Genomic DNA, 25978 nt, shown 5'->3' with positions numbered 1-25978 from the left:
AAGGTAGTAAGTTGAGTTTTAATAAAAATGGAGGTTTTTGAGGTTTTGTAAAAATTGGTTTTTAGTCGAACTTCGGCGAGGCATAACTCGACTTTCGGACTCCCAAATCGTTTCAAATTTATTTTATATGAAAATTGGGTCCGTGAAGTTTACGCCATTCGAAAAACGGAAGAAAAATAATTTAAAACAAAAAGTTATGCACGTCGGAAGTTGGAATAAAAAAGTTGAAATTCTGCAGTTTTTTTCGAACTTATGTAAATTTTTGGAGAAACGTATGCACACGCGTACGCGTGGCATGGAAATTTTGCGCATGCATACACCCCATTCACAGACTGTTGCCACTGCCTCCTCCCCATGCGTACGCGAAAAAGCATACGCGTACGCGTAATGGGCCAGGATGCATGTCCACGCGAACGCGTGACAATGGTGCTTGCGTACGCGAAACTCCCATGAGTATGCGTATATAGGGATGCGTACGCATAATGGTCCGTTTGCACACCCACGCGTACGCGTGGCCCACGCGTACGCGTGACTCTCCTGTTTTCAGCAAAGGTATTTTGTGTTTTAAAACTCAATTTTGAACCTCCAAACCTCTATTTTCATCCTTTTTAGTCATAGAACATGATGATAGGCCTAGTAATAACTTGGAGCTAGGTAATAGAGATAACTTGGGAATGAAGTAAAGGTTAAAAGTGATGAGTATATGAGGAGAATGTGTATGCATGAAGGATATATGATGCCATGGCTATGATGAACGATTATGTAATGAATATGAATGATTATGAATACTTATGTGACTTATGCATTTAATGTTATCTGAGATACGAGTTTCCCTAGGTAGATACCGTGGCTTGCCACCACGTGTACCAGGTTGAGACTTGATACTCTGTTGACCCTACGTCGTAAGGGTGATCGGGCACGTATAAATTCCCAGGAATGGTTATCCCCATTGAGTAAAATTATATATGGATGCATGATTTATGAATGAGATGAGAAAAAAAAGCTATATATGCATAGACTCATGGGAATGTGTGACGGGGGACAGTCCAAGGATTTCGGAACTGTCGGCTTGGCTTGATAACTGACAGATGAGCCTCATCAGCCATAGGACATGCATACATCATGTGCATTTTGTTTGTTTGTTTGCTATGACTTTATTTGGGAATGTCTAACGGAATATATTATGCTAATTGTAATAATTGCTACTTGCACTACTTGTCTCCTACCTATGCTTGCAATTGTTTGTTTGTCTGTCTTGTTAATTCACTGGAGATGGAGGAACGTAGGAAAGGTGGACCGGTTGAGTGTTAAGATTAAGTTTAAGTTGAGTTTAGAATTCTCTAGATACCTACCCTCTTTTCATGGTTTCTGTTTAAGACTTTAAGCTTTTCAATATGAAAATAGGCATTCTAGGATTGCCTCTGGCATTCCCAGGACCTTGTATATTATGTGCATGGCATCTTTACCATGGTTAGAACCTCTGGTTCTCACTCCATACTGTGTTATTATTTTCAGAAGCAGGTCGAGAGGCACCTCGCTAGGCGTCTGGACTTCTGAAGTGGAGTGGTTTCTAGGTTTCTTTTGTTGTATAATTTATGTATATATGTACTTAACTTTCTCTCTGAATATCTTGTTTATTTTGTTCCTCTGAGAGGTTTAAGGAGAGTTAGGGTTTTATCTATGTATTTTGGGCATTTTGGGATATGTATATATGTGTGTAAATATTCTTCGACCAGCCTTGACTTCGCAGGCTGAGTTAGGAGTTAGATATTTTGTATCCTTGACTCTCTAATCTCACTTTTTGTTTACCTATACCTATGATCTTTAGATTTCTTCGCACGTACGTAATCTCGTTTCCTGAGCGTTGCGCTTTTTATTTTGTGATTTCGAATTATCCGTTTTTCAAGGCTCCTAGTTATTATATTCTTTCTACTACTATATGTATATATTTTATATTAGAGGCCGTAATACCATACCACCTCTATTTTACAGCTTAAGCATAAAGTTCTGTGTGATAGGGTGTTACATTATAATTAAGGTGTGAAAGATATTTAAATTTTTCGATTAACAATTATTGCTATCTACTTTGATCATGCAAAGATTGAGTTTATGATAAACCCTAGGTGATTGAATTCCTATTCTTAGGAAATTCAATCACCTCTAACCCAACCAATTGTCAATTTCTTGATCAATCAATTGTATTATAGGGTTAAGTTCAAATTCTGATTTATAAGCCACACAAACCCTAAGAACCTAAAAATGATGCAATTATATGTCATGTATCATATTAAATCCAGACAATTAAGGAGTTGTGAGAAAGGATTTTAAGCTTTAATTCTAATGATATAACTTTTTCAAGATTCAAAAGAATTCAATTTAGATCAGAGTTGTTTTCCAATACATAGTAATTCATAGGATGAAGAACGAAACTAATTCTTAAACATAAATTAATGCATTAATCAAAAGTAGATGAACAAATAATTATTAGTCCATCAAAGTAAATAGAGCTTCTAACTTTAACAATAAAGATTTAGTTATTCATAGTGCAGAAAATTAAAATCATAATCTAATGTATAAAACCTAAAACTAACGAATGAAAGACGGAAGAGGGAGAGTGTCTCACGAGAGAGAGCCCTTTTTTATTTTATATCAGCATGATTTTTGAGCTTTAGGCCTTACTGGCATTAACGCCACTTCTGTAGCAATTCTAACGCTCCTTTCTGCAGGTCTGGCGCTAAACGCCGGAAGAGTGGTGTTTAGCGCCAAGTCTCCCGAGAAGAATTGATGATGGAGGCGGTTTGGCACTAAACGCCAATGTCGCGGCGTTTAGCACCATGATGCCAGAGAGCATGTATGGATTATTATATATCGTAGGAAAGCTCTATAAGTTGGCTTTCTAATGCCGCTGAAACCGCATCATTTGGACCTATATATCTCAAGTTATGGTTGTTGGAGTGTGAGGAGGTCAGGGTTGACAGCATCCACGAATTCTCTTTACAATTGTTTTTAATTTTTTGTTCCTCCTTATTCTTTTGCTTCTCTTTTTTAATATTTTTCTACAAGAATCATGAAATCAAGAAAATGAAAGTACTAATAGAATAATCTTAAAAATTATATATCAAACAAAAGTCGTAACTTTTCTATAAGAAATCCCAATGAAAAGTGCTTAAGATGCTCATGCATCGGTGAGTAACAGATAAAAGATTTATGTCACAAGAATAATTTAGTCCCAAGGATCATTTTAAAATTAATTTTAACGATATGGACAATTTAAAAAAAAAAACATTTAAGACGATTTTGATTTTTACCAATAATCTGCAAGATCAAAATAGTATTTAACTATGTATATAACATGTTTGACCCACTCAAGAATCACACTCTAATTAGGATCAAAATCACCCATGTCTTGCTCAGTGGGTTCTAGGGTTCTAGATCGTTTTGTAGCTTAAAATTGGAGAGGTATAGCCGAAGCTTTTATATTTGTTGTGATCAATGTATTCTAATTGTTTGTGTATATGCTTCTGAGAAGAAAAATCCGGGGTGTCAAGTTTACGGACAAACAATGACCAGTGATCGTCACAACGACTTGATTCGAATGGGTATTAACCCCTCCCTGAATGCTGGTAATGTTAGGTGAGAAATCTAAGAGTTGATTCCATCATTTTGTTTTTGGTAATTAAAGGTCAAAGGGGTATAGCACTCGGCTATGATCAACGTGAATGTTATTGGTAACTTTGTGAAAAGTGAAATTTTGGCAATAAGAAAATTTGCCCATGTAGTAGTTGTATTCTTATGCACTCATGTAAATGATAATGGATCATGTAATGAGGTGGGTTGCAAATGCGATCTGTCTTTTTTATTTTTTATCCACTTACTTATCTTAAGATACTGGTTTCTTGATCTACGTTACTGTGAAGTAAACTTGCAAATTGTTTGAATTGCTTCATTTGTTCAATTACATTACTTATATTTTTGTGTTCAAATCAATTACTTTATATGGTCAGGTTTATGTGGAGCTTCAAGATTTATTGATTTATGCTAATGAGATATACTTTTTTCTTTAGAATTCTCCATTTGTGCCAATTGGGAGAGTTGATATCCTTCTAAGAGTTGAAAACATGGTACTAGAATCTACAGAGCTTTATATATCCTTTATGGGATACAAATTATCCCAATTAAAGATTTTTCTTTTAAATTTATCTAATCATTGCTGACATGCTTTTATCTCAATGTAACCTTGACCAATTTACACAAAGCAGATAGAAGTGCACACAACTATTATACATTATGAGATCAGAATGCCATCACATTTTTACCCATTTTTTGTATTTGGTTTCCCAACATTTTTAGTGATTTTTGATTTTTCTATATTTTGTTGAGAGCATTCTCTCACACTGATTATACATTTGCAGGCAAGAAATGATGTTGAAACTCAATTAACCCAGAATCTATGATCATTACTTTGTTGTTAGTTGAGAGTATATGCTATTAAATGCATTAATAATACATGTTTATGTATGCGTTTGCAGGCTAGGTAAGATATTAAACAATATAAGTACTCTGCTTTGCTCATTTTCTTGATACCATCTCACAGATTCTTTAATTTTGGAGACAACGGAAGAGAAGAAACTAGAAAGATCGCAAGAGTAAATTCAAATATATATAAAAATGTTTATGATTGTCTAAAGCAACAGAGAAAATTTATGGATATGTCTAAACAATTTCTTCATTTTTAATGCTATGCATAGCGTATAGGATGCTGAGTAGTTGTTGAATTATCTTTAAGAGTTAGTTGTTTTGCCATTTTCGTATTGCAACAAGCTTGTGCTCATTCTTGTCAAAGAAAAAAAAAAAATAAAAAGTTGTACTCATTTTTGGAACTATTATCTAAATAAAATTATTTGTTCTTTTTTATCAATGCAATATAGATAATAAATTAAACAGAAGGTAATTTAATAGCTAGAAGAAAAGCTTGAAAATATACACCAAAAGAAAAAAAGATTTGAAAAGTTCATTGAATTGAATTTAGCAACTGAACTTTACACTTGAGTTACAATGACATTATAGATTTATGATATCATTTTTATACATGTAATTAAATTTAGTAGCGAATAGGAAAACAAAATATCAATTGTCTAATAAGATGGGATTCGTAAATTCTAAGTTGGCTATGAGTATTTCTTACTTGAAAACTAATTTTTTTTTTCAGCTAACATTTAGCCAGTGCTATTTATTTTGGTTTAATTACTTTGTGGTCTCTATAGTTTTACAAAATTTTCAATTAGATTCTTATACTTTTTTCCTTTTAATTGAGTTCCTACACCGAATTTTTTTTTCAATTAGGCCCTTGTTAGCAGTAATTGGATTAATTTTATAGAAATCCAACTAACAAAAAAATTTGGTGCAGAGACCTAATTAAAAAAAAATTGGTACAAAGACTCAATTAAAAGGAAAAAAAAATATAGGGACTTAATTAAAAATTTTGCGAAACTATAGAGACCAACAGAATAATTAAACCATTTATTTTTATCGGCTAAAAACTGTTATTCATTTTTATCGACTAAAAATTTAGTTTTGTATCTTTCGAAGCTGAAAATTTATTATTGGAATAATACTGGAAAGTTTTTTTTAGCTAATATTAACCAATTTTTTAAAAATTATTTTATTTATCTTAATTTTAGACTATAAATCATAAATTCTAAAACCTTAATTTTAGACTCTAATTTTTCTTTTTTGTTTTTTATAACACAACACACCCAGACAACACTCTCACACACTACACTATATCGTTCTTTTTTCCACGAGTAAAATTTGAACCGGATGTGGTTGTTTGAGAAGCATATAATATGCCACTTAAACCAAGCTTCCAACCAAACTCTAAATTATAAATCTTAAAACAAAATTGACTAATATTGAATAAATAAATAAAAGTACACATAAAAGACTTTAAAGTAGACAAAAATACACATCAAAATTTATAAATATAAAAATATACCATAAGCCTCACAAATCTGCTGACGACATAGACATTTTTGCCGATAAAAAAAAAAAAAAAAAAAAAAAAAAAAAAAAAAACCATTTCAAGTGTAACTCAATATATATGAATCTTGTGTACTTTTTTCTATCCTAAACTCTTTCATATATACTTGTCCATTTACTTGCTAATATTGGTTAATTAAAAATTCATTTCCTATAATTTCTCTTATAAATATTATTTTAAGTAGCATTTGTAGTCCAACTACAAGAACCAAATAAATTCTATCCTTCTCTTCTATGGACTTGTAATACAATCCAGCATCTTTGAAGCACCTTTTTCCGCACAAAAATGAAACACAAACTATCTGCCAAGGAATCGTTTGGAGGCTGGTATGGGTGCAGCACATGTTGATAGCAAGAGTTCGGATGTCTTCATCAAGCCTCTACCAGATAGGCGGATGAATGAATTGGCAGAAACCATGTTCTAATTTCCGAAAATAAATGCTCTAACAAAATCCGACGATAAACTCGAGACATCTAAGGGTCATATTCTACCAAGCGGGGATTCGTCAGCATGATCATCCACCAACCAGAGGCCATAGTCGCGAAATCGCTTTATCTTCTTCTCAAAACCTACTATATAGTTATTGTGAATGATCACATGCTTTCCTTTAGTTTCCTTAACCCATGTCTTGTTCTTGAAATATAACCCACCTGTAGGAAAAGCTGCCTGCGGCAACAAGTATAAGTCCACCTGTAGGTAGTCATGGAAATGAATCATGAAAAAGAACATATTCAGCCTCTTACATGTTACAAAGAATAAACTGGTTATATAACAAACTTGAGATCAAGCAATTAGTACAAATATCAGAACAATTGACATTTTCCTGTTTTCTGAATTGAAGATCTCTCCCTTGTAATTGACCATAAATCATGTAATACACTACCATGATGACATAAATAAGCTTCGGTCATATATTGGTCTATTTAAGGTATAGAAGTTATCCACACTGGAAGAGAATAAAAAGAGAAATAAAAAAGGGACAAACCTCTTTAGCTGTCTTCATCAAAGCCCAGTTAAAAGCAGGTTGATCATTTGATTTCTGGGTTCTAGACCATGGTTGATTCTGAAGTTCCTCGATCCACTTTCTCAAGACTAGCTTTGCTCCGTCTGTAGGGCGAAGGAAAATCATGCAACTGCATATGTAAGGGCGGCCCTTTTTTCCTGGTGGCGGTAAAGCATGAGAATGGTTTAATGGTTTGATCTGATCTCACAAGGTAACAAAAAGAAAATAAAAAAGTCTGTAATACCAAGAATGAAACAGAAAAGCACTAGACCGCAGCATATACACATATCATCATACTTACCGGAATCATATCATCTGTAAAGTACACATCATGATTCCCTTCTAACTGAAGCAATGGATCCCCCAACCAGACCATATCAACATCATTGTACATTACACTATATCCGAGCTCCAAAATCTTCAGAAGATGGCTAGGCCTTCTGGCCGTGAAGTTGAAAAATCCCTAGACAGTGAAAATAAACAAGAACAGATTCTAAAATTCAGAAACACATTCAGAAAAAAAAATAGATCAAGATAATTAATAACACTTCAGACATAACATAAGCAGGAAGAGTAACACAGGACAGGATATATGTGTGATAATTTCCGAGATGAATCCAATACAATAACAAGAATTAAAGTAACCGAACATTGAGAAACATGTTTATAAGAGAAAAGATAATATAGATAGAAGGTAAAGAATATGAAAATTTACTGGGACAAGGTAAGCAATACAATTGAGGTCGTCCACCCCTGTATAAGGGTATGAAATATAACTAAGGGCTTGTTTGGATGAACTTCTAAGAAAAGATCTTTTTTCGAGTTCTCTTTTTTTAAAAAACCTTATAGAAAAGTAAAAGTAATTTTATGTTTGAATATCTCATGCAAAAAGATCTTTTTATCTATCAATTATATTTGGGTATAACAATATAAAAGTACTTTTTTGTTTATTTATTATATGAAAAACATCTTTTTTTAAGGAAAATGATCTTTTGAAAAAAATGTAACTTGTAGCTTCTCAAAAAAGTTTTTTTTTTTTTCTAGTGCTTTTACTACTAGAAATTTACCAAACACGCTAAAAAATAAAAAAAATAAAATCTTTTTTCTATCAATTTAATGGCACCCAAACAAGCACAAAGCATGTTTGAGCCATGCACATAACTAACAGAGTATACGATTAATAAGATCAATTTCTAATAACTGGTAAAGCAAACTATAATAAATCATGATCCATATATTACTAAATGAAAGCCCAATTCAATTCAGGCCTAAACTCCAAAACACATGAAAACAACTAAATTTCAGTTCCTAATAAAGTAAGAGCATACATACAAACCTTAGATCCAAACTTATGAGCAGATTCAGCATCAAGCACAGGTGGAATAAGAACAGCATGACCAGGCCAACGCTCATTAACCTTATAGAGTGAAGCATAGTCCTCAGCAATGACAAGAACCATATCCTGGCGGTTCTGCCTTGTGATACTGATCAACCAGTTGTTGAGAAACGGCAAGTAAGGCTGACTCACAATGCAAACTATGACAGTTCCATTTTTTGCCACAAAGGAGAGAGCTTGGTCCAATGTGTATGAGTTCCACTTTGAAACAGCAGGCTTGGAAACTGAGAAGATTCCATGGGGGATATTGACCCAGGGGCTGAAGACACCCACCACCATGATGAGGCAAAGGAGGACCAAGAGTGTCATTGGGGTGAGGATGGAGATGGGTCTCTTGGAATTGGCTGAGGAAGGTGGTGGAGCGGCAAATGGGTTCGAAAAGGCATTGTGCAAGCTTCTTTGATGCAGAAACATTGACATCGTAGCTCGTAAAGAAGAAATGGAGAAGTGGGGTTGTTGTGGAAAAGGGAAAAGATTGAGACTTTGATGAAATTATTGGAGGTTTGAGATTTGAGATGGGAAGATTTAGATTAAGCAAGAAACAGAGGTAGTGACAGCGGTAGTGGTGCTGTGGCAACACTTGAATGGATCCAATAAAATTCGACCCTTACAAAAGATTAAAGTAAATATCAGTAGAATAATCAATTGAAAATGTAAGTATATGGAATTCAAGGTTCTGAAAACCGACCGGTCATCGAACAGTTCTAATTACTGGTTTACTGCTTCAACCAGTTCAACCGGAAAAACCATTTTATAATAAAATAATAAATAAAATAAAAATAAAAATATGCATATAAAATGAAAATACGAAACATATATTAATAAGTAACATACACAATATTATTACCACATTTTTCTGTGTCACTTGTTTGATCACTTCCTTTCTTTCTTTCTTTTCAACACTTGATACTCTAATTAGAATAAGACTACATTATCAACATGCCCCGATAATATACTAGTCCACTGTACAACTAGAAAATGGTTATTTATATCCTAACTAGAGCCTAGTCAAGCACCACAAAGAGCAATGCAGGAATATAAAGCAGCTCCAAATGCCAACAAAGCTGAGATTTCCAATATGCACAATTCATAGTAGCCAGCATCATTCCCATCTCCTGTCAAAATGTCAGGACCCTACTCAATTAAATCAAGCAAAAAACATTGATTTAAGATACCAGTGCCCCCTCCCTACTAAGCATACATCCCAATTATCATTTCTACAAGAGAAAAATACATTCATAGCCCTCAGATCTCATACTGTGTCACTTGTTAACTTACATATGATTATCTATGAGAGTTTTTGTGGCAATACTTTTGGTACTTTAAACATGAATGTTCTATAACTCAGATTACATCATTATATTTTGCAGTTATCATTCAAATCTCTCTCATCATGTTAGATATATTTTCATGATATTATTCAGTCATTCATGGAACTAGAACTATTGGAAGATTAATTTTGCAAGATATGAAGTTACATAAAGTAGAACTAAATAGCAAACACACAAAAATTAACAAGCTTTCCATTTAACAAATTCAAAATTAGCAAATGCACCCAAAATCAGCAGTCAGCAGCATAACTAAATTAGTAATTAGCAAGCTTCCCATTCAACAAATTTAAGTATCCCGTTTAACAAAATGGCAAATTCAAGTCTCATCATAAATTCAGAACCAAGCAATTAGTCAACTACATTACATACATAGCATCATAAGAGATCAGAGCTCACAAACACACACAAAATTAACTAATTGTTGTTAACTAAATCATGCTGAACACTTAAAAAACTAAATTAACCAAATCACATTTTCTTTTTATAAACAACAGATTAAAAACAAAAAGAGAAAGCAAGAAAAATTGACTAACCTTCGGTGGTCTTCGAACGAGCAGAGTATGAAGGAGAAGGAGCAAGAACGTGACGCGCAGAAGCTGGAGGCAGTTTTATGTTTACAATGCGGAGAAGTGGCAGAATATGAGGGAGAGGGATTTTGGAGCAGCGGAGGGTGGAGCGCACGGAATGGAGAAGAGGAGGGTGAAGCGCGGCGGATCCGGAGAAGAGGAGGGGTGGAGCGCGGTGGAACAGTGCCGGCGCGGCGGAACAGCGGCTGGGCGACGGAGGAACCACGCAACGAGTTGCAGTGGGGACCACGCCTTCGAGCAGTGGCGTAGACGAGCCCAGTGGGGACGGCGGCGGCTTCGAGCAGATGCGACGGCAGCGCTGAGTCTCACTCCTTGCGGCGGTGGGGGAGATTACTGTAAGCTTAGGTTGTGTTTTGGGATAGAGGAAGACGCGCGGAGCCGCGGACGACCGGACGGAGACACAGTGGTGTCTGAGCGCAATGGACGGCGGCGCTGAGTAAGACTCTTGCGGCGGTGGAGGAGTAACCTAGGCTTTGTGTTTTGGGGGGTGGGGGGCTGCATCTGAAATTCTGAATGAGGAGAAGGGGAAGTGGGGAACCTGCGTTGCGCAGCTCGAGGGGAAAGGAGAAGGCTTTCTTTTCTTCAAGGAAAGAACAACATGACGCCGTTTCAAGTGAACCGGCCGGTTTAAACATTGATTCGAACCGCAGAATGATCCGGTTCACCATTGGACCGATCTGTCCAATCTGATTTTCAAAACTATGTATGGATTGAATCGGATTAAATTAACATTAAAATACTAGGGATGGCAAACGGATTAAATTAACATTAAAAACGGATTTTCAGAACCATGTATGGATTGAATGGATTGTTTCATTAGTAGTAGGAATTATAAACGGGCCAAAATTCGTCGAACTCGCTCGAATTTGATACTACTATAATAAAAAAGTTTGTCTAACTTACAACTTAATTTGCAGATTTTGACGGATTTTATAGAACATGACAAATTTGTTTGGTGGGTTTTTGGTTTTAAGATGATAATTAAATTTAGAATGTTACTTTTATATGTATTTAAAATGTTTGTTTATTTTAAGTTATATTTTGGACTATGTTTAATTGATTAGAGACTTGGACAATGGTTAATTATATATTTTGGACAATGTTTATTGTTTCATTATTTAGTTTCAAAAAGCTTAGTTGATAATTATGTTTATTAAATATTTAGAATTATAAAGACTTTAGTGTTTGTGACTTTAAAAATTATAATTTTTTTATGTCTTCGAAAATTATAAATTTATCAAAATGTTTATGAAATTATATTTTTTAATATTTAATGGTTTAATAATTAAAAAAAAAAAAGCTGCCAACTCGCCGTTAGGTAGGAAGGGGTAGAAATTTGGGACCACCTCAATAAGCGGGCGGGATGAACTATTTTGCCGAAGGACGGACTTTTGGTAGAGTAGACTAGGGAGGGACGGACCAGCCCACTTGTCACCCCTAATTAGTGGGAATATATGTTTTTGACTAAAATTATAACAACAATCAAATCTCAATTTCTAAAAATAATTAATAAAAAAATTCCAATTAGTATTAAATTTATGTTAAAATAATCAAGTAAAAAAAATAAAATTTAATTATTTTGTTAGTCCCTATAATTTTGTTAGTTCTTATATTGACAATACGCCTCCTTGTATTGTATGTCAAATATAAGGGGCATATTGTCATGCTTCCATAATTTTAAAATATACCATAAAACTCAATGATTGAGTATTACACCAACATTTTTTAATATACAAAAAAATAAAGCGCTGAAAAATTATATTAGCTTATACTTTTTCTTTAGAAATATATTTTTGGATAGTCAACCAAAATTTTATAATTGTTTTTATATAAATTTTTTTTTTTTTTACTTTTGAACAATGCATTTAGGGTTAGATTTTAATGGTGGATGGATGAATGATGTTGATGATAGTGACAGTGATAGTAATAGTGATGGGAGATTAGATTGGAGTTGGAGGATGAAATTAAATTAAGATTGAAATCAAAGTAAAAAAATTTAACTAATTTTTTATTATAAAAAATTTAACAATAGGAGTAAAATTAAAACCATTATAAACGTTAAGCATATAATATAATTGAATCAAATTAAATGTTAGGGATAATTTTAAAAATTTTAAAAAATATTAAAGACAAAAAATATATTTTATTTAATTTTTAATATATATACTCATCAAATTATATAATAATATTATATTTTTTTGCTAACGTGTGGATAGAGTCAAATACTTACGGATTAAGGATAAGTAGAATTAGAGTTGACATATTTTAATCTTGCAAGTAGGATAAAATTAGGATTAAGTTCAAACCTTATTCTATCTATTACTACCCCTAAATATGTTATAAAATATTATCTATATTTGAGTAGATGTTTTTAACATCTTCATTTAAACAAAATATATTCTCAAATTTTTCATCATCCTCAAATATCTTTTCGGATTACCATCTTCTTTCAAAATAAAGTTGGATTTTCTATACCGTGAATTGATTTTTTTTTTAATGATTTTTTTGGAGAAATAATCTACTTATTTTAGTGGCTTGCTTTTCGTGATGACGGAAAATATAATGCGGATGATTTTGCAAATTTTACAAGTGAGAGTTCCTAAATCGCTTTAAACAAAAAGCACATTTTTGTTATAAAGCTGCTCCAAGATACTATGAGAGGTCTAGCTTAAATGCATGACAATAACATATTGTATCAAAATCTAGGACCATTTTCTATGATGCTCAAATAAACAAATAAACAATGGCAACACTTTACTATTATTCATAGTTTTTATTTAGGCTCAAGAATTTTGTTATGGAGTAAAGGGTGGTGTTTTAGTTAGAAATGGGTGCAAGGAGTGTATTTAAACTTTGGTGGACGTGTCAGATGAGAGGTCTAACACACAGAGGACGTGTTACATACATCACACAAGGGACGTGGAGGACACGTGGCGAGGACTGGTTGGTTGAAGCTGGCAGCACGTGGGGGGCGTGCTGAGAAAGCACACAGGGGGCGTGCTGACATGGCGAGGCCTGGTTGGTTGAACTAGGCAGCACGTGGGGGCGTGCTGAGTCAGCACGCAAGAGCATGCTGATACGTAGCGACGCCTAGTTGGTTGAAGCTAGCAGCACGTGGGGGGCGTGTTGAATGCTCACCTCTATATAAGGCAAAACTCGGTACCATTTTCATTCTGAAGAAGAGTGTACTTTGAGTGGTCTTTGAGTGTTGGTAGTGTAATGGAGGGTACTGTAAATTTGGTAGTGTATCGCAACAGTGAGATAATACGGAATACTCATGAGGGAGTGAGGTTTGTGTGCCAGAATCCGTTTTCGTTTGTGGTTCCATGCACCATGACGTTAATGGAGCTTCAGAACGGTCTTTGTCAAAATATGGAGAACGGTATGTTAACGAGAGTGAGCAGAATTCTGTACCAAAATTCTGTTGTAGTTTTTGGTGGTCTAATACAGTTTGATATCATGTCGATCACTGATGAAACGAGTATGCAGAATATGTTCCAAATTCACCGGCAAAATCAGATGCGACAGCCACAAATTGAACTGTATGTTGAGTTTGAAAACATAAAGGCAGAAGAGATTCAAAATGATTTAGATATAGAGGATGATAGAGCTGCAGTGTGCGAAGGAATGAATAGTGACAGCGAAGAGGACTTCGAAGCCACTTATGAAGCCGGCGACGACCCACCCGGAGCTGCCGACCCACCTGAGTCATACAGGTAACCTCGAACTGAGTCATCCACACCCGGAGTTGTCAACCCACCTGCCTCTGCCGGAGCAAATGCACCGGGGTTGTACTCGTCAACAACCACGAACGCCCGCTGCGGCTGGATGATCCAAATTTTAAAAAATTTAAATACATAAAAAATAAAATGTGTCAACTTACATAAATTGGATGATCCAAATAATTGATAGTATGTTCTTCGGGTGCCGTATAATTACGTACCATTTTTTAATCACTACAAACTAATAATTTTATTTTCAAAATTTTTTTTCTTCTAAACCACCACTTACACTATACACTACTATCACTACTGCTACCAATACTCTCTTCACTACTGCGCCGTATAATTTTTTTCTTCTTTCAAGCTACACGCTCCTCCTCATACACTATTTTTTTTTCTCTCTCGATTCCTTGCTTCAGCACTCTCCTTGTGTGCTTCAATGGAAGGAAAGAAGATTGAATTTATAAAGGGTTGAAGGCTGCTCACTGGTTACCGGAGTGAGGGGCTGTTTCCTGCATGCAGACAGGATTGCAACACGCCCCCTCCCATGCTGCTGCTGTAACATTGGAACTCAGCAAAAATCTGCACCGCTTTACGGGTTCCACAGCACCACGCCCCTGGCGTGTTGGTAGTGGACTGCCATCCGTCCCTGCTCGCCACATCACCACGCCCCCTGCGTATTGACGGGGTGCTGACACATCACTGACGAACTCAGACATCACGTCCCCGGCGTGTTGAATCTAACACCACACTTCGACAAAATACCTCCTTCACCAATATTCAGCCAATACACAAAAAAGAGTTCCATAAGAAAAATAATTTCTGTTTTATTTCGCCATATATTTTTTTCTTTACTCTACCTCTAATGAATTTGCAACATGGTATTTGATTCCAAGACTTTGAGATCTGGCATTTTCTGTTAATGTCAGGTAAGGTAATTATTTTCTTATCCCTTTCCTTGTGGATTAACATATCGATGACGCATTGATAAATTATTAATACTTCATTTACATATGCCAAACAATTATATGTATTTTTCTTTTTTTTTAATCATAATTCTGAAAATAAGATCGAATCAGTCGATTTATTGGATTAACCGAAAATTGGTTCTCTGACTAATTCAGTTGAGGTCAGAAATTATCTGACAAAAAATCGATAAACAAACTGGCCGAACTGGTTATTAACTGATGAATTGTTAGAACAGGTTCAATTTTAGAGAGTTTTTGTTTCAGACCCAGACGCTTCAGAATGACGTCTTTTTTAATTTTTTATTTAAAAAAAAAAGATTCAGAGATCAAAAACCCTTACCACCCATTTCTCTCTTTGAAAATTGAAAAAAATGTAACCCTAAACCCTTCGATACCCAGCATCCCAGCCACCATCCCACTCCACTAACTCATGAGCTCAAACTCATCGTCAAATCATTCTCCTCAAGTGGAGGGTGCTGTCGCCGCCAAGTGGATGTGTTTGTGATGGATACTTTGCTATTTCATGGATCGGGTTATGTGGATGGGGTTTTAGTTTTTAGTTTAGGTATCTTGGATAGTTTGATGCTGATATGGTCGGTTTGGTTAGATGGTGATTGAAAAGTTGTGATAGTTTGTATCCGGGGTGTGTGGATATTTTGGATGATGAGATTCACTAACTGATCATTTAAAAAATAATTCTAGTAAATTAACTAGTGTTGATTTTCTTATATATATGTTGGGCACCTTCATCCATCGTTCTTCTTGAGTTTGGGTTTGTATTCTCCTTTAATTCTTCCGCTTTCCACCCTATTTGCTCAACTTTTAATTCCTTGCTCCGTTTGATTTTAGGATGTTGTTGATTAGTTGAAGCCTCTAGATAATTACTGCAATTTTTGTATTCATGGCCAATGTATCTGCAGAATGTGCAGTAAGTTCCTAGACGTTCATATCTAAGTTGAATCACAAAGGTTGGGTTGTTGGGCCTGAAACTTTGATTGATTGTTTAAGGGATTTGGTTATGTCGAGTTCAATTATGGCTTCATGATTCGTCCATCTTTTCCTCTCATATTGAAAGTTGTCACCTCCAAAACTTCACCAACCCTTTTTACTATCTTGGTTGTAGCCTCAGTAGTTTTGCAATTCTCAAGCATTCCCAAAAGTTGCGCTCATGTAGAAATTCTTGTGAAATCCTCTTCTTCTATCCTTGTTCCTTCCTTCCACCTCCTTAGATGAATCACATATTGCTTAGAAAGTCATGGAGATCCCCTTTTTATTCGGATCACGTTAGCCTCTCGATTAAAAAAAATTGGTATATATTATCTCTATGCATTTTGATTCGCATTTCTTCTGGTTGATTCTAGATCGCATTGAAGGCTACCTCCATGGTTCCACTGCCAAATTCTCTATCCGCCATCAATCTCTGTATCAAGCTTCTATTACAATTTTTTATATCTTTTCTTATATCTTCCTTCTATAAAAAAATTTCTTCTTCGTCTTCTCCACTAGGTGGATCAGGGTCATAGTTTAGTAAGGTTCTCCTCATCACTATGCCTGCAGTTGCTCAATAGAACAATAAAATTTTTAAATCACACTCGTATTTAGAAACAGGATTCCGTAAGATTTTGACCAAACCCTAATAGAGCACAAAAGTTCTAATATTGACAAAAGATTATTATTTAGTAATATGTAAATAGCATTCTAAATTTCTTTTTCTTTTATATTTTAAATTTCTAAGCATACAAATTGTTTCACACTTAGAACACGTGAACGACCAAAGTTTGGCACACGGAATAATAAGTACATACATTTTTTATTTCTTTTTTTCATAGAAAAATTAGCAAGTATAGTGCATGCATACAAAGGTATAGGTCTCATTATTTTTGCTTATCCATTGAATATTATAATTCTTAAGAATTATTCTCCACGTACAAGCGTTTTTCCATACAAGTCATACAAGTCATTTATATTCACGCGCTTTCACGTTTTTCTCTGGGCCTCTTCTTCTTCTTCGTAATTTTTCTTTCTCGTTATCATCGTCATCAACACCACCTCTTCCTCCTTCTTTTTTCATTGAAATTTCTTCACCTCTTTTCTTTTTCTCTTTCCCCTTCATCATCAGTTATCTCGTTGTTGAAGATAATAAATAATTTACGTTCAAATTGTCAATTGAACTAGAACGAAATTGATTATTGTTTTGAATCTAATCAAGTGGCTAAAGTGTGGTTCAATTTAGGAAAAAAAATACAGTGTTAGAGGAAATATTTTTCTGCAGCAAATTTGGGTGTAGCACGAAGATATTTGGGTGTAATACGAAAATATTTGGGTGTATTTTAAGAATTTTTGAGTGTATTTTTATTCTGATAAGTTCTGCATAACTCAAAACTCTTCCTCTTCCTCCTTCTCATCTTCTACTATTTCTTATTTTTTTTATCATCATCACGATCTTCTTCTTTTTTTTCTTATTCATCTTTTCCTTTTTATTTTATCTTCTCAAGTTTCTTCTTGTTTTACTCTTTTAACAAGAATAAAAATAAAAAAATCAAACAAAGAAGAAGAAGAAATACATAATGCTGCAAAATTACTTGGAAGAGGATGAACTTACATTCATTTAACTAAAAGAAAGAAAGAAATAAGGAAAAAAAGAAGAAAAAAATGCAGCATTAGAGAAAATATTTTTCTGTATTTGCAGCAAATTTGGGTGTAGTACGAAGATATTTGGGTGTAACACGAAGATATTTGGGTGTATTTTAAGAATTTTTTGGTGTATTTTTATTCTGATAAGTTTTGCATAATTAAAAACTCTTTCTCTTCCTCCTCTTCATCTTCTACTGCTTCTTCTTCTTCATCTTCTTATTTCGTTTTCTTATAATTCTTCTTGGGAGAAAAAATCAAACAAAGAAAAAAATTCATAATATTGCAAAATCAATAGAAAGAGGAGGAGGAAAAAAATACAGTAACAACAACAATAATAAAAAACAACGATGAAGATGAAACACACGAAGAAAAAGGAAGAGAAACACAAAGAAGGAGAAAAAGAAGAAGGAAGAGGAGGAGGAGAAGGAGGAACGTGAAGAAGAAGAAGTGTCTTCCATAATGGTGAGTGAAAGCGCGCTTTGGAAACAGTTGAGTGACGTGCATGTTATCACGCTCCAATGGGTGAATGTAGTTTTTGTTAGATTTGGTCCAACTTGTAAGACTTATAAACTAAAAAAATTTGTATGTGTAGTATAACTCAATTCTTAATTACCTAACAAATCTTTCTATCTTTTTTGCGACTATTGTCTTATATGAAAAGGCCTAAAAGGTAAATAATTAATTAATGTAGAAATGGGCATACATTGTATATAGTTCTTCTTTTTAAGATAGGCCAAAAAGATTTGATGCTTCAAAGTACTAATAGAATTTATCATATAAATTACTTATAACATACTGAATTTTTTTGTGTTTTAGCACATTATAATTTAAATAATATATATATGCTCATATACATTCAGATGTTAACATTTATTTATCTTGACATTTAGTTTGTTTAAAAGAAAAATACATGCATATACACAAATTGATGTTTTCTATTTCTTATAGTACTATTAGTGTTAAATAAAATAGACTAAATTACTATTTAATCTTAAAAATTTTAATTAATTAAAAAATAGTATTTTTTCAAAGACTATCCGATATTGATATTTTTTATTGATTTTTTAAATAATTATTTAAATATTTATATAAAAAATTAGATAAATTACATTAACAGTTTGTTACGAAAAAATAAGATGTATTTTGTCTAATTAAAATTAGTTTTAAAAGATTGAAATACTATTATTTTTTAATATTTTATAAAAATATAAATCTTTTATTAGAACGATCCAAAATGATAATTTACTAAATACAATACCTAAAATACCTATATCTTTTACAATAAAAAAATAATTAATGGTACCGTTCCGTCTAAATTAAAAATCAACTTCACTGATATTTTTTTATATATATATTTTACATGAATATACATAAAAATGATATCAAAGAGTGAGAGAGTAAGTGTGAACTGAAAGTCTCAAAAAATTATGGTATGACATATTAATTGAAGTGGATAACAAATGTGAACTAAGAGCTCAGAAAAGTTATGGTATAACATTTTTATTGAAGCTGGTAAGAAGAGGCTTTATTTGCAAGAAATAAGTGTAATTTGTAAACTAACGAGATTCATCCGTTTGTCACCTATTTGAATCTAATTATACTCTATTTCATGTAATAGCCAACAACAAAAGCAGCAAAATTCATGTTGGGAGGCACAATTTATTAGTATTGCAAAGTATTTGATTGTCAAATTATTGGTGTTTTTCAATGGAAGAAAATATCAATATCAAATTGACCTTTTATAAAATTAATTTTATAAATTTTATTTTGATTAAAAATGAATTAAATGTGATTTATATTTAGTAATTTTTATGTTAAAATGGATTATAATAAATTAAATATTAGTTTGATTATATTATTTAAAAATATTTTTGGTAACAATTATTAAAAAGAATATAATTTTAAATAATTATTTTATATTATTTTATTTTAAATATTTAAATAAATTTTAATATTTTTTAATACTCTCAGTATTCTTTGATATTTTTTAACTATAAATTTTTATTATTTATCATTTGAATATTATTTTTATGTTAGTTTTTTATTTAATTTGATCTTTCTAATAAGATTAATAAAATTACAAGACAAAATGAAAAAAAAGTAAAAAAAAAAACTCATGGACAAGAAATAATAAAAATCCCATAAAAAAATAATAACATACATGAGGGAGTATTATAGAAAAAATATTATAAAAAATAATAAAATTCATCATATGAATAATGAACTGAACGAAGGATAAAATTAATAGATAAAAAATAATATTTTTTAATTAATCGCCTAATGGACAAAAATAAATACAAAAATTAAAACTTGTAGTTTTAGTGCAAACGCGATAGAATCACGTTTGCATTTAGAAAGAAAAAACAGCCCAATAAAAAATAAGTTCCAAAATTAGGACTAAACTTTAAATTAATCTAAAATATTCTAAAATACTAATAACTCTAAATTAGAATTACACAAACAAACTCATGGATGAATATGAAAAACTAAATCATAGCATTTTGTTTTTAATATCTTTTGTATTTTTTCTCAAGAATTTTTTTTTATGTTTTTCTCTTGTTACAATTATTATTTTTATGAGCCTAGTTATCAGAATCAAATCGGTGATTGAATCAATTAAACTATTGGTTCATTGCTTTGTTGATTCAACCGATGAGTCATAGGTTAAATCAGTAAAATTAGCTTTACGTAAATAAAAAATATAAAACAATTAAAAATCTAATTTTATTATTAAATAAGTATATAAAATAATAAAAAAATAAGTATATAAAATTTTAATATTTTTTTATAATAAAAATTTTTTAATTTTATTTTTATATTAAAATAATTATTTTTTTATTTTAATAATTAATTAATTAATTTATATTTATTATATTGTTATATTTTTTTTACTTTTTAAGATATTTAAAATATTTAATACGTTGACACGCTGATATTTTTTTATATATATTTCACATGAATGCACATGCAAATGATATCAGAAAGAGAGGAAGTGGGTGTGAGCTGGGAGTTCCGATAATGCACGTGCAAATGATATCAGAAAGAGAGGAAGTAGGCGTGAGCTGAGAGTCCTGATAAACTATGGTATCAAATGTTGATGTGCAAATGATATCAGAAAGAGAGGAAGTGGGTGTGAGCTGAGAGTTCCGATAATGCACATGCAAATGATATCAGAAAGAGAGGAAGTAGGCGTGAGCTGAGAGTCCCCATAAACTATGGTATCAAATGTTGATTGAAATCCATAGTGGATGTGAATTGAGAATCCCCATAATTATGGAATGACACGTTAAAGTATTTTAAAATATTGATATTAACTCTAAATTAGAATTACATAAACAAACTCGTGGATGAATATGAAACAAAACGTAGCTTTTTGTTTTTAACATCTTTTTTATTTTTTTTCAAGAATATTTTTTTTATGTTTTTTTCTCATTACAATTGTTATCTTTGTGAAGCTAATTGTCAGAATTGAATTGGTGATCAAACTAATTAGACTATTGGTTCATTGATTTATATATTAAATCGATGAGTCACGGGTTGAATCGGTAAAATTAACCTTATATAAATAAAAAATATAAAATAATTAAAAATCAAATTTTATTATTAAAAATAAGTATATAAAATTTTAATATTTTTTTATAATAAATTTTTTTAGTTTTATTTTTATATTAAAATAATTATTTTTTATTTTAATAACTAACTAATTAATTTATATTTATTATATTATTATATTTTTATTTTTTAAGATATTTAACACACTGACACACGTTGATAATTTTTTTATATACATTTCACATGAATGCACGTACAAATAATATTAGAAAAGGGAGAAAGTGGATGTGAGCTGAAAGTTTCGACAAATTATAGTATGACATATTGATTAGAATCGATAGTGACTGTGAACTGAGAATCCCAAAAAAATATGGAATGACATGTTAATTGGAATCGCTAGTGAGGCTTTATTTGCAAAAAATAATTTGTAGTGTTCGATCTTATTATATAAATATTTAAACTAGTGTAATTTGTAAGTCAATAACTTTCATCAAACATCACTCATTTGTGCATGTTGAGTCAGATTATACTCTATTTTATACAATAACTAATAATAAGAGTAGCAAAATTTATTAACCTCAATGGCACAATTTATTAGTATTGTTGATATGGACAGTAAAGGTCGGTTATGAGTTATAGTTCGGCAACGCACGATTTTCAAATTGTAACTGCATATTTCAGATAATCAGCATCTATGTTCTTCCTGTAATGTCGGATACACAGTTAATGCTCGGACGTTACATGAAAAACGGTCAGCTTCATCCAGCTAAATATAAGGAGAAGAACAGAGGCCAAAAGAAGTATTCAATCTTTTCCAAAAAGCATAAGCTCATATATCCTCTTACTAACTTGAGCGTCGGAGGACCTTTGCAGGTACCCACCACCTCGGTTCCCATCGCTGACGTGTTCGTGTTCTATCTCGAGAGTTTGCCGACCTTTACTGGAGAACGAGTTATATCTCGGCATCAACAGGTCAGAACATTTGGCGCTAGAAGGAGGGCCGATTTGAGATATCATTTGTTGTAAGCCCAAAATTCCTTATGGCTGACGCTCCTCCCCCTACCCCATCCGAGCTCCTAAGAATGGTGACCGAGCTCCAACAAGCAAACCAACGGATGGCAGAAGACAATCAACGAATGCAAAATCAAATCGCGCAACTGGTGAATGCTCGGCTGGAGCATAACAATAATGACCACGAACAACACGAAAATGATGAACGACAATCACTACCAACTCATGTCTCTGATACACCACAAAATAGGAATGACGAGGAGCAACAGAACGAAGAGGCCCAACCTGATGATGAAGGAGAAAAGCCCGACAACTCTGCAGGGCCATTCACAGCTGACATAATGAACTTCCAGCTCCCCAGATAGTTCACTCTACCAGCGTCGTTGACCCCATATGATGGATTGGGAGACCCAAAACAACATGTTAAAAAATTCCGATCAATTATGATTGTTAACGGTGCATCTGATACTATTTTATGCCGATGTTTTCCTTCTTTTTTAGATGGTCCTGCACTTGACTGGTTTTGCTCTTTGCCTGCAGATTCTATATCACGTTTTCAGGAGTTAGCCAAACAGTTTGAGGACCATTTTGCAGCCTCGGCGATATACCTCCATGATTCTGACTACTTAACGACCATTAAGCAGGGACCACAGGAAAGTCTAAAGGAGTATATAACTCGGTTCACCAAGGTCGCCATGAGTATTCCGGATTTGCACCCTGAGGTTCACCTTCATGCCATTAAAAGTGGTCTTCGTCCAGGGAAGTTCCAGGAGACCATTGCTGTTGCTAAGCCAAAAACTTTGGCCGAATTCTGTGAGAAAGCTAAAGGACAGATAGATATAGAAGAGCTTCGCCAAGCACGAAAGTCAGATAAGTCGGTCACTAAAGAGGACGAAAGAACTTGCGATAACAAGAAGGTCTTCAAGCCAGTCCCCCCGTTATGAATCATACACCCAGTTCAATACCAAAAGGGATGATATCATTAAGGAAATTTTGAATTCAAAGTTAATTAAACCCCCCCCCCCCCGCAAGGCAGGCAGTTATCCCGAACCCAAAAACGTAGACAAATCAAAATACTGCACCTTTCACCAGAAGCACGGCCACACAACTGATAAGTGCGTAATTGCTAAAGATCTCCTGGAACGATTGGCACGACAAGGCCATCTCGATAAATTCTTTGCAGGTCATATGCAGAAGAGAACAGCATCCAGCTCCGAGCAACCCACAGCAGGTCAATCGTCAAAGGAGAAGGATAAAGTTCCGGCTCAACCTCGGGGAGTAATCAATTGTATTTCAGGAGGTTATGCCGGGGGAGGAAATACAAGCTCGGCCAGGAAGCGAACTTACCGAGCTATGTTAGCAGTCGGAGATACTGCCCATAATTCTGCACCAATTCCAGATGTCCCCGAGCTGACTTTTCGCCCTACCGACTTCAATTGCAGCCACACAAACTACGACGATCCCGTGGTTGTCTCTATCCAACTGGGAGACCTTATTGTTCGGAAAGCACTGCTTGATCCAGGAAGTAGTGCTGATGTACTTTTCTTTGCAACATTTCGAAAAATGAAATTGAGCACTAACATTTTGCAGCCATATTCAGGAGACTTGGTCGGATTCTCAGGAGATCGAGTCCCTGTCTTGGGGTCCGCATGGTTGCAAACTACACTAGGCGAACAACCATTATCCAGAACACAGGATATTCAATATCTCATCGTAGACTGTTTTAGTCCTTATAATGTTATCTTAGGGAGACCTTTTTTAAACAGATTTGCTGCTATCGTTTCTACATATCACCTCTGTGTCAAGTTCCCTGTGCAGGATAATGTCGTCGCAACCATACATGGTGATTTGCAAGAAGCTCGGCAGTGCTACAACATAAGTTTGAAGCCCGTCAGAAGGAACACTGAAGCTAGGGTCAACTCAATACAATCCGAACAACCAATCTTGGCAGAATTAGACCCAAGAGCCGACTTTCAGGAATGCCCTATGCCTAATGAAGATCTGGAAAAGGTCGCCTTAACCGAAGACCCAAAAAAATTCACATTTATCAGAACATCAATTGACGACGAGGTCAAGAACAAGCTGATTAATTTCTTGCGTATGAACGCCGACCTCTTTGCTTGGACCTCCGGGGATATGCCAGGGATTAGTTCGTCAGTAATCACACACAAATTAGCCGTCAGTCCGGCAGCCCGACCAGTTTCCCAGAGGAAGAGAAACCTCGGCGCCGAGAAGTGATCAGCCTCCATAACAGAAGTCAACAAACTTCTCGAAGCACAGTTCATCCGAGAAATCAGATTCACCACGTGGTTGGCTAACGTTGTTATGGTAAAAAAGAATAACGGTAAATGGCGCATGTGCGTCGACTTTACTGATTTAAATAAAGCCTGTCCAAAGGATGCTTATCCTCTACCTTGCATAGACACTTTAGTAGACAATTCTTGTGGTTACGGCACTTTGAGTTTTATGGATGCATATTCTGGTTATAATCAAATCCTTATGCATCCATCAGACCAAGAAAAAACAGCTTTTATAACTGAATATGGTAATTATTGCTATAATGTTATACCTTTTGGTTTAAAGAATGCAGGGGCGACATATCAAAGGCTAATGAACAAGATTTTCGAGTAGCAAATAGGCAGAAATATCGAGGTATACGTCGACGACATGGTCGTCAAGACAAAGATTGGCCAATCCCATATACAAGACCTTGAGGAAATATTTGCACAAATCAGAAAATATAGTATGCGGCTAAACCCCGAGAAGTGTGCCTTTGGTGTGAAAGGCGGAAAATTCCTCGGATTTATTCTAACAAGTCGGGGTATTGAGGCAAATCCAGAGAAGTGCCAAGCAATACTCGATATACACAGTCCGAAGACGACGAAAGAAGTTCAAAGGTTAACAGGCAGATTAGCGGCATTGTCAAGATTCTTGCCGTGCTTGGCGTTCAAATCTTTTAACTTTTTTCAATGTTTAAAGAAAAGTGCGAAGAGCTTTTCTTGGGATGACAAATGTGAAGAAGCATTTTTGGGTTTGAAACAGTTCCTTTCCAAACCACCTGTTTTGCAGAAACCAATGCTCGACGACCCATTATATCTATATTTGTCTGTTACTGATATGACCATTAGTTCTGTTCTTATTACAGAAAACAACAAAGACCAGCAGCCAGTCTACTTCGTCAGCAAGTCATTACAAAATGCAGAACTTAGATATCCAAAACTTGAAAAGCTCGTCCTGGCACTAATTTTCTCTGCGAGACGACTCCGACCTTATTTTCAGAGTCATACAGTCATTGTCAGAACAGCACACCCACTTCGGCAGATACTTTCTAAACCTGAATTAGCAGGACGACTAATTAAATGGTCTATTGAACTCTCCGAGTTCGACATACAATTCCAACCTAGGAGATCTGTTAAATCGCAATGTTTAGCCGACTTTGTGGCCGAATTTACCAGCACTTCATCCGAGGAAAGAAGTCCGCTCTGGACCTTGTTTGTTGATGGCGCTTCAAACCCTCAAGGAGCTGGAGCAGGAGTACTGCTAGAAAGCTCGGATGGTATAGTTCTCGAATATTCTCTCAGATTTTCATTCAAAGCCAGCAATAACCAAGCAGAATACGAAGCCCTCATAGCTAGGCTCAGGTTAGCTACTGATTTACATATTGGTAATTTAAAAGTTTACTGCGATTCCTTATTAGTCGTCCAACAAGTAAATCAAAGTTTCCAAACAAAAGA

General features: G+C 34.1%; 2 protein-coding genes across 3 annotated transcripts; one reads left to right on the top strand and one right to left on the bottom strand.

Moving 5' to 3' along the window:
* Positions 1 to 6167: 6167 nt before the first annotated feature.
* LOC107616549 (UDP-D-xylose:L-fucose alpha-1,3-D-xylosyltransferase MGP4) lies at positions 6168 to 10911 on the bottom strand. 2 transcript variants are annotated; one of them, XM_088501208.1, is made up of 6 exons: positions 10304 to 10503; positions 9287 to 9573; positions 8380 to 9045; positions 7345 to 7506; positions 7026 to 7241; positions 6168 to 6730 (listed from the first exon to the last, which is right to left on the bottom strand). In XM_088501208.1, the coding sequence occupies exons 3-6, from the start codon at positions 8857 to 8859 to the stop codon at positions 6521 to 6523; spliced, it is 1068 nt and encodes a 355-aa protein (XP_088357334.1). In that variant the 5' UTR covers positions 8860 to 9045; positions 9287 to 9573; positions 10304 to 10503; the 3' UTR covers positions 6168 to 6520. The 2 variants fall into 2 exon arrangements, with proteins under 2 accessions (XP_088357334.1, XP_088357333.1); XM_088501207.1 differs by lacking the exon at positions 9287 to 9573 and having other exon boundaries at positions 10304 to 10911.
* Positions 10912 to 22687: 11776 nt separating this feature from the next.
* Positions 22688 to 24482, top strand: LOC107647629 (uncharacterized). The gene is made up of 2 exons (XM_088502602.1): positions 22688 to 23161; positions 23277 to 24482. Exons 1-2 carry the CDS (start codon positions 22688 to 22690, stop codon positions 24480 to 24482), a joined length of 1680 nt encoding a protein of 559 aa, XP_088358728.1.
* Positions 24483 to 25978: the final 1496 nt, after the last annotated feature.

This window comes from Arachis ipaensis, chromosome B1 (genome assembly GCF_059453495.1).
Source record: "Arachis ipaensis isolate K30076 ecotype BB chromosome B1, ASM5945349v1, whole genome shotgun sequence".
NCBI lineage: Eukaryota > Viridiplantae > Streptophyta > Magnoliopsida > Fabales > Fabaceae > Arachis > Arachis ipaensis.
Note: the sequence above shows the minus strand (reverse complement) of the source record. Positions and strands in the feature narration are given on the sequence as shown.